Source organism: Theropithecus gelada, chromosome 2, assembly GCF_003255815.1.
Source record: "Theropithecus gelada isolate Dixy chromosome 2, Tgel_1.0, whole genome shotgun sequence".
Classification (NCBI taxonomy): Eukaryota; Metazoa; Chordata; class Mammalia; order Primates; family Cercopithecidae; genus Theropithecus; species Theropithecus gelada.
The window spans coordinates 191413321-191425208 of NC_037669.1; the positions used below are offsets into that span (position 1 = coordinate 191413321).

The 11888-nt window shown below is 54.9% G+C and overlaps 1 protein-coding gene across 2 annotated transcripts in view; it reads right to left on the reverse strand.

Moving 5' to 3' along the window:
• Positions 1 to 1132: 1132 nt before the first annotated feature.
• XXYLT1 (xyloside xylosyltransferase 1) overlaps positions 1133 to 11888 on the reverse strand; it is a 202469-nt gene continuing 191713 nt past the window's right edge. For both annotated transcript variants that reach the window (XM_025377570.1, XM_025377571.1), the window contains exon 4: positions 1133 to 3735. In XM_025377570.1, the coding sequence (XP_025233355.1) occupies positions 3339 to 3735 (397 nt within the window). In that variant the 3' untranslated portion in view covers positions 1133 to 3338. The remainder of the gene's footprint in view (positions 3736 to 11888) is intronic.

Here is an 11888-nt window from a genome sequence, read left to right on the forward strand (position 1 = left end):
TAGGCTTGCAAGGCAGTGACTGTAACAGGACCCCAGTCAGGAGCCGGCACTCCACGACGTGTCAAGCACGGCAGTGGCGAGGCACAGCAAGCCCCGGCTGCCCTGTCGGCGGGCTGGGGGCCTCTGGAGCGCTCTGTCGGCGGCCGGGGTGCCTGTGCAGTGCTCTGTCGCCGGGCGGGGGCCTGTGGAGCGCTCTGTCGGGGTGCCGGGGGGCCTGTGCAGTGCTCTGTCAGCGGGCCGGGGGGCCTGTGCAGTGCTCTGTCGGCGGGCCGGGGGGCCTGTGGAGCGCTCTGTCGGCGGCTGGGGGGCCTGTGCAGTGCTCTGTCGGCGGCTGGGGGGCCTGTGGAGCGCTCCGTGGGCGGGCCGGGGGGCCTGTGGAGTGACAGTCCGTTGTGCACTGTGGGGTTGGAAGGTCAAGGCCACGGGTGATGAGGGAAGCTCCTGGAAGGTGAACTCAAAAGCAAATGAAGGATGTTGTTTGGCTTTTGCCCATTTTGACGAAGCAGCTTATTTTTCTTGCAATAACAAAATACACACATAGCTATAGAAACAGTTTAATCATGAAAATGATCGCAGGAAAAATATCTTTATTATTGTGAGTCTAAAATTCTTTAACCTTTAGCTCACTTTTTTCCCATTGAAATAATTGTTTTTTTTAATGTGGCGTTTGAAACACCTGTTTTTAGAAGTTGAAATGTAGCAGAATAGACTCTCTTTATACATATGTGTGTGTAGGTATACATCTATACATACATGTGTACATTGATATACATACACATTTATATATGTAATTTAAAAAATAAAGATCATATTAAACATAAAATCTTACATTTTGCATTCTTTATTTAATACCACATTATAAGCATTTCCTGAGGCATTACATATTCTTTAAATAATGCCTAAAGTATTCCATTATACGGATGAAGCATACATTATTCATCTACTTCCCTATTCCACTTTTTTTTTAAGACAGTCTTGCTCTGTTGCCCAGGTTGGAGTGTAGTGGCGTGATCTCAGCCCACTGCAGCCTCTGCCTCCTGGGTTCAAGTGATCCTCCCAGCTCAGCCTCCTGAGTAGCTCGGTGTGCACCACCATGCCCAGCTAATTTTTGTATCTTTGTAGAGACAGGGTTTTGCCATGTTGCCCAGGCTGGTCTTAAACTCCTGGGCTCAAGAGATCTGCTGGCCTCAGATCCCCAATGTGCCGGGATTACATGTGTGAGCCACCATGCCCAGCCCCTCTTCCACATTTTAAGTTGCTTCCAATGTTGTTCTACTATAAAAAATGTTGTGATAAACATATAGTATATGACTCTGTCCATATCTCTCACATTTTCTTACAATCGGCTTTAGACATAATGACCTTCATGAAGTTTTCATGAATATTATCAATAGCATAATAGATCCCCCAATACAATGGCTGGTGCGCAGCAGGCGTTCAATAATTGTTAACTATAAATAGGAAATCAAGTAGGTGAGAGAACAGACCAATTCTGTGCTAGCAGAGGGCTGGGAGAGAAATCTGCTGTTCCTCTTCAGGGAAGGATGTAACTGGGCAGTCTGGGGTAAGAGGGATGAGAAGAAATAGGGATGCTTTTGCTCCCAGGTGCAGGTGGACCTACCAATACCTAGAATGAACTGATTCTTTGGTTTGAAGCAAACATGCCAATAGTACACTCTCTGATACCCTCTCAGATGTGCCTTCTCCTTGGTCCTCAGGGATCTCCTGTAGGCACTCACCTTCACCACAGGAGGCTCACCTTCATCACAGGAGGCGGGGGGAGCTGAATGGCACTGATTACACACTTGAATCAGAGCCTACATGCAGCTGAAAACTGTGATCAGAGAACAAACAACATGAATCACCATGTTCTCAAAGATTATTTATTAGCTATCCTCACTCATGGGAAAAAGATAGAAAAAGGTAAATGAAATTGAAACAACACAAGAGGAAAATTCCACAGCATTTCTCCAAGGACCTCAGCTAGATGACACAAATGGACCCCTGGGGCTTTCACGTCTGCAGCCTACTTACAGGAGGACCCATCAGAAGAAACGAGGCTTTAATTTCTGCTAAGGTCTACGGTCTAACGTGGTATGATAAGGGGAATTTTTAAACAGATAAACTAGAATGCTTACTAGCCCACGAGTGATGTCTCTTCCAAGCCCACATGGTCACACTTGTGAACTGCTGGGTTCCTTTTCGGTTTTGCTTTTTTGAGACGGACGTCTCACTCTGTCGTCCAGGCTGGAGTGCAGTGGTGTGATTACAGATCCGTGCAGTGAACTTCTGGACTCAAGCCACCCTTCCACCTCAGCCTCCCAAGTAGCCAGGACAACAAGCACAAGCTACCAAACCTGGCTAATTTTTAAAATTCTTTGTAGCGATGGGGGCCTCACTGTGTTTCCCAGGCTGATCTCAACCTCCGCGGCTCACGCGATCCTCCCACCTCAGTCTCCCAAAGTGTTGGGATTATAGGCTTGACCACTGTGCCCGGCCTGGGCTCCTTTTTGGAATGAGTCTTCCCGGTCCAGACGGTCTCCTGCATGTCCTTGTGGTGGCCAGTCTCTGTTCTTTGAGGATGAATTTGCTTTCTGAGTAGAGTCTGGTCACCTGGAGCTGGTTTGGTTAAATAAAGGATAATGGGGTTCTGGGATGTAGCTGGGAGATAAAAGCCGTGAGTGCTCTAATAATGAGCTAAGTTTTTTTATGCAGGCCCCAGTGGGTCCTCAAGTCCTTCCCCAAAGAGGCGATCTTGAAACGTACACCACCAAGTGACGTGGTCGTCAGGAGAATACGCGCGCAGCCTCCCAGGGTGAGTATGCGCTAGGCTGGCATTCGTTTGGAAGCTTAGATACTGGGTTGGTCATTAAAACCTTGGCTTACCTTATCCATTGGGGGCTCGATGGGTGCTAGAGCAGGACTGTTTGTCCTTTCTCGAAAAATGGAAGCCTGTCAATTTAAATTAAATTTATATTGGTCCAGAAGAGGCCAGGTCTTAAAGGATTTCCATTCCTTAGAGGCGGACAGCAAGGGGGCCCCCTTCTCCCCTTCCTTCTCTTCAAGCGCTTGCTTCCTAGCCCACCGGAAGATGCCCATGCGTGTCCTTCATGTCACCTGCTCCCTGAAGGAATAAGGCCCCAAGCACCAGCAGTGCACAGGCCAGTCCTCGGCGGGTGGCCTTAGCACAGTGACCTGCCCGGCAGGAGGTCTCAGCACCTTAATCACAGGACGTCCCTGCAGTGTCTCTCTAGCAGGTCAGACACTGCTCTCAGGTCTGTCTGGAGCCCTGTCCTTCCCCCAGATCTGGAGGCCCCGGGGGCAAGGCGGGGGTGCGCCTAGTCCTCCGGGATGGGAGTGTTGCAGTTCCCGTGGTAGATCTTGACGTGGCCTTCACACCGGAAATAGGCCTCGAAGACGTCACTGTAGCCATGGTCCCTCCACCAGGTGCACAGCTGCCGGTTCCAGGTACAGTCCAGCACATGGAAGAGCCTGGGGTGCTCCATGCCAATCATGGTGAAGAAGTCCTGGTCCCCGAGGTGGCCGCGGAAGTGGTACTTGTCGGCCAGCTGCTGCACCTGCGCCGGCTCCAGCAGGCGGCTGTAGAGCGGGGACTGGCGCATGGCCTCCAGGTTCAGCAGCATCACCCCGCTGTTGAAGCCCGGCAGCCCCTCGGGGGGTGGGCCCCCAACCCTGGTCTGGGGGTTCTCATGGCGGAACTGCCAGAACGTGTGCCTGCGGAGAGAGAGGACAGAGTTAGCCCGGTGTGCAGGGGGACCAGCCTGGCGGCTGCTGCCCTGGGTCTTCACAGCCAGCCTGCATGCAAACACTGCAACATTCTGGGGTGCAGGATCCGCATCACTACACCAGCACGTGGTAGAGCTGGGACCTGAACCCAGGGCTCTGGACCCCAAGCCCCAGATTCTTTCTACCATCCTCTGCTACGTCCTCACCACAGCCAACATTGGTATTGACTGAGGATGTACCAGGCGCCATACTAGACCGGCTTACTTACTCCCCACACAACCCCAAGGGATGGGTGCGCTCAGATGATACATCATTTCACAGCCAAGAAAACCGACGCACAGAGAGGTCAAGGTATTTGCCCAAAGTCACACACCTAGTAAGCAGCAGACGCAGGGACTAAACCCAGACAATCTGGCTCCAAAGTCCACATTCTTAAGATAGCAGCAATGTAGGTAGAACTTTCCACCCCCTTGTCTTCATCTGTGATCTTGAAAAGGAGAAGGGAGAGAGAAGCAGGGGACGCAATCCTGAATAGACATCTAGTCAAGACGCAGGCAGCCGAACCCAGACTGCAACCGAACTGTTTTCTGCTTTACAACAAGGCTCATTCATTGAGCCTCAAGCCTGGCACTTCAGAAAGGCTGGGCAGGAGCTGGGGAGGCCTGTGACAGCCCAGGACACACCCTGGGTTAGGGTGAAAGACAGCTGTAGAAGAGCCAAGTAGGATGATGTCTACTTTAGAAGGAATGTCACTTCAATTTTTCTCTCAGCAGATTTAGAAACCAATCTAGGTTCGCCGTTCAGGGAGTGTTAGCCTCCTCTAGGTCCTCTACCCCAACGCTTCCATCGGCAGGAGAGAAGAAAGGCCTACACCTCCCTGTGAGTGCCAGGGTTAAAGCATTGCCCTGTCCTCCAGCCTCCTTAATATCAAAGCCTTGTGTGTGCTGCAAGGGGTGTGCAGACGGAGGGGAGAGGCATCAAGCCCACCCCCACAGAGAAAGGGCCACAGCAATCGTGCCTGTGACCTGGAGGAAGGAGGAACATCGGGAGGCCCACTGTGGCAGGGACAGGCGTGGGAGTGGGTCCTCACGGGGGGGAACGCATCATGGCAGAACCAACTCTGCCTTCCAGCCTGGAGATGCTACCCCACCGGTCCCCCCCACACAGATTTCCCCACCCAATCCCAGGATAGGATCTGCGTGATGAAGCAGAAGCACAGGGGAATAAAACCAGAGACCCTGCCCATGGCCCTGAGCCACTTCTCAGCACCAGCACATTGCTCCGCGTCTGGGTACAGAGGAACCTTCCTCAAGGTCTCACATATCACAGAGAGTGCCGAGGGGGCAACGTGCCCTTCGGACATTCTTACAGGGGAATCCACAGGTTCACTGCTGGTGTTTTGCTGTGACTGGCCTGTGAGTGGAACGGAGCTCTGGTGCCTGCCTGGTGATAACAGTCTTGGCAAAAATAAGCTTCTCAAGGAAACTGAGATGCTGTCGTCTTGCCACAAAAGCCCGCGGTGATGGGGTCACACGGGGTTGGGATGCAGTGTGGCAGCTGTGTGTTTACTTTTCCCTATTTCTTCCCAGTGGTTCATTTCAGGACCAGATTATAAACCAGCTAAAATTCTACCAGGCAGACCAGGGCACCACGACATCATAGAGGAGGAACCCTGTGACTAGGGGCAGCGGGTGCTTTACCACCAAGGAGCTCGATTTACCCTTCAAGGGCTGGGAACGGAAGTGTTTACCAAGGTGGAGCAGAGACCAAAGGGAGGGAGGGCACGAGAGGCAGGGAGGCAGAGCCTGTGCCCGCCGAGGTCCTGGACCACCTCATGCTCCACGGAGCCCACGCGTCCATCTTTACTGTCCCCGTCTCCTCTCTTACTGCCCGGAGGACCCAGGAGGGAGAAGACTCCCCCAGCTGGGGGTGCGGCCCGTGCAGTCTCTTGTGTCCACAACACCTCAAAGGGCACCAGCACAGCAGGGCCCCAGGAAAGATCACGGGGCTGATGAGGAACGATGGGAAGGCTGGTGTGGGGTGAACCGTGCAGCTACGGATGGCGGGTGGGAGCAGAGCGGGCAGGACACTGACGACACGATGCTGCCGCTGCGGCACCTGCAGTTTCACTGAGCCCTCAACCTCCCCGCCAGATCTACTGTGGGGCTGAGTGAGGAGCAGGAACCACGGAGAGGCTGCTCAGATGTCTTAAATGGTTTCTACTTCCTAGCAAGTGGGGAGCAAAGAGGCCACCCCCAGCCCCAGGTATCCTCACCAACCTCAGCAGGAAGGCTCCCAAATCTTCCATGTCTGCCGCAAGGAGGACAAACAGTCAGCTAGCGCTGAGCTCGCTGGGCTCAGGAGATGGGGCCGGAGGCAGAGACAGGAGGACGGAATATGCCTCCAGGAGAAGGCCACGGCACAAATGGCTCTTTGGGGACAATGCCCAGCACCACCACTCAATCAGGATGAAGAGGTATTTGATGAGGAGGAGCCAGAAAGGACCAGTCTGGACATCAGCCTGAGAAGGAAAGGAGGGACAGGAAATTGGGCGTGCAAGCTGCCCCGTGTGTGTGCTGGAGCAGAAACAAAGCCTGAAAAGGAACAATGACTGTCTCCGCCCAAAGCGATGTTCAGGGAGTCCTTGTTCAAGGCATCCCTACCATCCCCAAATGAACCCAGACAGACAGAGCAGTCACCTGGGGGAATGGCGGGTTTCTCTGGCCTCTGTGTCCGCTGGTTCTCATAGAGGAATCACATGAGCCTTAAGGCAGAAGGAGTGATACGGGGTGTGGACAGTATCAGAGCTCGTGCAAGGAACTTCTATCCCACGGGAAGTGGCCTAAACACGCAGTACCACCAATGCCTCCAACGCAACAACACGGTGTGGATCACAAAGCCCTCCCACACTCTCCACCTTGGCTCCCTCTCCCTGGCAGCCCAGGGACATTACTGCATTTTTGCAGAACGGGAACAGTGGTCCTTAGTTCGTCGCAGGCAGGGCTTCTGATCTCTGAGGTCCCTTTGATCTGCCTGCCTCGGATTCCACGGGCTAGGGTTCCAAGGAGGTGCGCTTGGATTTCAATCTTAGTTCTGAATTTGGGTGGCACAGGCCAAGGCCAGGGCACGGGCGACAGGGTGATTGGGTGACGCGGCTGCTGCTGGCACGTTAGGAACTTGGGGCTCAGACCTGAGGCCTCTTCGAGGCAGGGCACTGAGTGTCCCAGACCCCTGCCCTTCTTCACAGGGGCCTGGGGCTGACGACGTGTATTCAGAGGAAACCTTTGTATAAATGCAGGTATTTGGTTCTGAGTCCTGGAGCATCCAGCAGTTTCTCTGACTAACCTCCCCATGCCCACAACCCAGGCACTTTGCTCTGACTGTCTGGATTGGTCTAATTGTCTAACCACTTGGCCTGTGGAGAGTCTTGTTCCCATCTTCCACAGTTACCTGGAGACCCACGGTAGAGGGGATAAGCCTTTTTCGCCCCTTTAGAGATAATTTCAACTGGAAAACAAGCCCCCACGCAGACAGTCCCTGGTAAATACTGGGTCTTTCTAGAAGTCAAGGAGGCCCATTGGGAAAATAAAAATTAAGAAGCTTTAAGAACATTCTTCCAGTCATAAATGTATTTTCTAAATTTTTAATATTGAATGTAACTTAATAATCATAAAAAGGTATTAAAAGCTAGTGAACTAGCTTTCGTGAAGAAAGCCCATCTTTATGGAAAGGGGTTCTGAAGTCATTTGGAAAAGCAAAGTTACTTCCTCGCTTCAGGTCTTTCCCTGATGAACACAACCAAGGCCGCTCTGCTAAAGGGCTCTCGAGAGACCCTGCCTGGAGAATCTAAGGCTCATCCTCCCCTGTAAAGGACACACGTGGCCATCCACACTCCCGCCTCCTCCTCCTGCCACTCCAAACCACAGGCCCTTTTGCCTCCGACTCTTCATGATTTGTTTTCTCCTGCCCCTTTCTCAGCTCCTCGGGCCGAGTTCACCAACACCACCTCCAAGAGGGAGGAAGCAAGAATGGGAACACACTGAGCCCGGGCTGTCTGCACAAGACTCTGCAGGAAGGTTCTAGAAGCCTGTGCTGACTCAGGCTAAGTGCAGGCTGTAGGCTGTCAGGCAAAGAAGGCTCCATTTGAGGTCTGAGATTCAGCACGCGGCCTCGCCAGGTGTACCTCTGGGGCGTCCTTCAGCCTCGAGAGCAGTCACTGAAGGGCCAGCATCTGGGCCTCTTCCCGGAGGAAGCTCCCGGCCTGGAGGCTGCACAGTCAGCGAGGCCCAGAACCAGGAAACGCGATTCCCCTTATACCCATGCATGCGCACCAGGCCCAATGAGCTCTCGTTTGATGTGGAAGGACCTTGTTTTCCAGTCATCTGAGATTAGAGGCCAGGAGGGAAGCAACACTTGGCAGCTGCCCAGCGCTTCATCCATGCCAGCCAGGTCCCCTGGGGTGACCCAGGGATGTTTCAAGTCCACCCAGGCCCAGAGGCTCTCTGGACACCCTGCGCCCTGGCTGGCTGATGCCGGCTAATTTCAGACCAATGTCCCTGCACCTTGGTCCTACCTGGAGCTGAGGCTGAAGTTCTGTGGGGCAGGCTCGAGCTCTTCGGTCCTTTAGGGGAACCACTGCCCTGCGCTATCAAACTGGAGACATGGACATCCTGGAGCTGCAGGGTCACCACAGAGTTCTAAGTGTCCGTGTCCCTAGAGCAGTCCTTACTGCCAGCTCATGACTGACCCTTACTAGGATCTCTTGATAACAAGACCTAAAGTAGGCTGAGGTCTCCCTACTGGACAGAGAAGGTAAGAAGTGTTCCCAGGCCAGGTGCGTTGGCTCACGCCTGTAATCCCAGCACTTTGGGAGGCGGGGGCAGGTGGATCACCTGAGGTCAGGAGTTCGAGACCAGCCTGGCCAACATGGCGAAACCCCGTCTCTACTAAAAATACAAAAATTAGCCAGGTGTGGTGGTGCGCGCCTGTAATCCCAGCTACTCAGGAGGCTGAGGCAGGAGAATCGTTTGAATCTGGGAGGCAGATGTTGCGGTGAGCGGAGATCGTGCCATTGCACTCCAGCCTGGGCGGCAAAACTCCATCTTGAAAAAAAAAAGGAAAGTATTCCCAACGTCACACAGGCCATTTGCAGTAGGACCAAGAGAGGCTCTTCATAGAGACACGGTCTACCAGAGCCTGAAAACTCTTAGGGACTCCTGGTTCGTGTACCCATTGTGCAGATGAGGAAGCTGAGGCTCAAAAACTGCCCTGCCCAGAGTCACACTGCTGAAAGGGCAACCTCACATTTCCAGGCAAATCATTTATGCTTTTCCACAAATGCCTCTGCCTGGAAAAGGGAACTGCTGCCTCCCACTTGCCCAAAACAAGCCCTATGGTGAGGCAAGGCAGCAGCGCTCAAAGCCAGCCTGCCAGGAGGCGCAGAGGCTGTGCTTTCCCCTCTGGCAGGGCCCACCTCCTCCAAGCTCACCACGCTAGCACTTGGAGGACAGCTGGGTGCCCGAATGGCTGGGGGGCCTTGCCTGGGGCAACAGGAGGGACATTAAACAGGTGGCAGGCATGTGCTCGCCCTTGTCTGTGGGACCTCATAAGAAACATGTGCTTGTTTTCAAACCCCAGCCCTCTTTAAAGGCCAGCAACGGAGTTTCCAAACCACACCATCCCCAGAACTTGGACAGGGCAAGCGGGGGCGAGGCAGGGCTGCTGCTTCACAGGCTGCGTGGGCACTGGGGTCAGTGCTGGCAGGAGAGGGGCACCCTCTCCGAACACTGAGACCCATAGAGACCGGGTAGGGAGGCGCACCGCAGAGGGCTTCCCCTCCAAGCCCTCCCCCAACATGAGCCACAGCCCCTCCCCTCCAGAAAGAACCAGCACCACGGCCTCCACCTCCTGGAGCCTCTCCCTGCGTGCTGGAGGCTGCCAGTGCCCCTGCTTTGCAACTGTTTGCATCTCTGTACTACCCGCACGGCCTGCTGAGAGAACAGGGGTTCAGGGAAGGGAGAGGGCCCAGAGGAAGGTCTGGGGCGCAGGGAAGTGAGAAAGGAGGCGACATCTGCTGCGCGGATGTGACGGCTTTAATCAGGACAGTGTTACCACCCACCCCACGCCCACCTGTTCGTTCCAGGAGAGGAAGACGCCTGCACGGGGTCACGGCCGACTGCGACACAGGCACTGGAACTTGACCACGCGTGTTCCCAGAGTCTGCGTTGTTTTGAATTATGCCACGCAGGGGCCTTTGGCGGGAGGAGGGACAGTCGTGACAGGGCGGGCACTGGGGTGGCTAGTAGACGAGCCAAGCATTCTGGAGAGGTGCCCCTGCTACAGCCTGCACGGTGGGCCTCATTTTTACCTAAAGGCCAATGGGCTCTGTTAGCTCGCTAGGGCGCCATCACAAAGTACCACCAACAGGGCGGCTTCAGCAGCAGAAAGGTGCTGCCTCTCAGTTCTGCAGGCTGGAGGTCTGAGATCACGGTGCCGGCAGCTGGCTCTGTCTGGGCTGAGAGGGAGGGTCTGCTCCAGGCCCTCCCGTCACTCCTGGTGGCTTGCTGGCCGTCTGGGATCCTGGGAGAGGCATCATCCCGCTCTCTGCCTTCATATTCACATGCTACCTCCCTGCATACACGTGCCTCTGTGTCCACATTTCCGCTTTCTATCAAGATGCCAGTCATACGGATCGGGGCCTCCCCTACCCCAGCAGAACCTCATCTCAACTCTTGATATCTGCAATAACCTCATTCCCACAAAGGGTGATACTCAGAAGTACTGGAGGGTAAGACTTCTGCAGAGGAATTCTGGGGGACACACTGCAACCCACAGCACTCTCCAGCAATGAAGACGGAGGACAACACCACAGCTCACCATCTAGGGACTCCGAGGACACCTGTGGGGACTAGAACTGCTCTCAGCGGGTGGGGAGAGAATGACCCACAGTGGGCAGGGCAGTCCCTGTCCAGGAAGAGGCAGGCGTCAGTGGCTGGGGAAGGGCAAAGCAGAGGGATGGGAGATGATGTGGGGGGCGGCACAGGGGCCCCAGCAGAGGGATGTCCAAAAGCTCCCCCTGCAACGTCTCCTGCTCTTACGGAGACATGCAGGGACACCTGAGAACACACCGAGCTGACAGAAGAAAGCAGTGAGCGGTCAAGCAAATGCTGCGAGGAGCACCTACTGCACTTGAAGGTGGGGATGCACGTAGAACCTCCCTGCTCTCCCCTCCGGAAACCCGGCTAAGGGGAAGAGAAGATCCTCCACGTGAATTTGCCGACGGGGGCAGTCACAAGGTGAAGAGGGAGCGCCTGCAATCTCGAACCAGAGGCAGTGCTGCAATAACATGGACGGGATGGGAGGATCCCCCCAGTGAGCTGGGCTGGCTCTGCTCTGATCGGTGTGCTGACCATGCCCAGCAGTGTGCCCTGAGGAGCAGCCCTGACTGTCCCTGCGGTGCTCAGCCTCCGTAAGGCTGTTGCTGCAAACGCTCCTCCCCACCCAGGCTTAGGGTGTGGAAGCTCCTCAGCGATCAGCCCTCGTCCACCCGGCCAGCCTCCTGGAGTCTGGAATGATAAAGGTGACCCACAGAGTCGGTCTCATTCTCAAAGCTGTATCAGCTATGACCAGCCCATCTCTGTGGGGCCCTGGAAAGCTTGGCCTGGGGCTGAACGTCGTAGCGGGTGAGCAGACCTGATGGCAAGGCGTCTGACCTGGTGCAGGACAGCACTTCAGCCTCCTGCAGGCCTCCGTTTCTCCAGAGCCCTGCAGAAGGGCAGCTGGCAGGCCTGAGGCCTCCACATGGCACAGCACTGCCAGGACCCCAAGGCTGCTGCCCCGTACCCTCAGGATGTGTCATGCCCTTCTCGAAGGCTTCTCCTGGCCCTCCGTTCCCCATACCCAGCCTGCCTGGGCATCTCAGTCACATGGCCTTCCCCCAACACCTGCAGCCCCAGAGCTGTAAAAACAGATGAGCGGGGACTGGGGAACTCAGGCTCACTCACTCACACACAGTCCCGGAGCCTGGGCCCTGGGAGGGGCAAGGGAGAGAGCAGATGGGGAAAAGGCACTGGAGGGGTTTTAAGCCTGGATTCCCATTCAGAGGGTGGAGCCAAGAACAGCCATGGCAGGGCTGGGAGGAG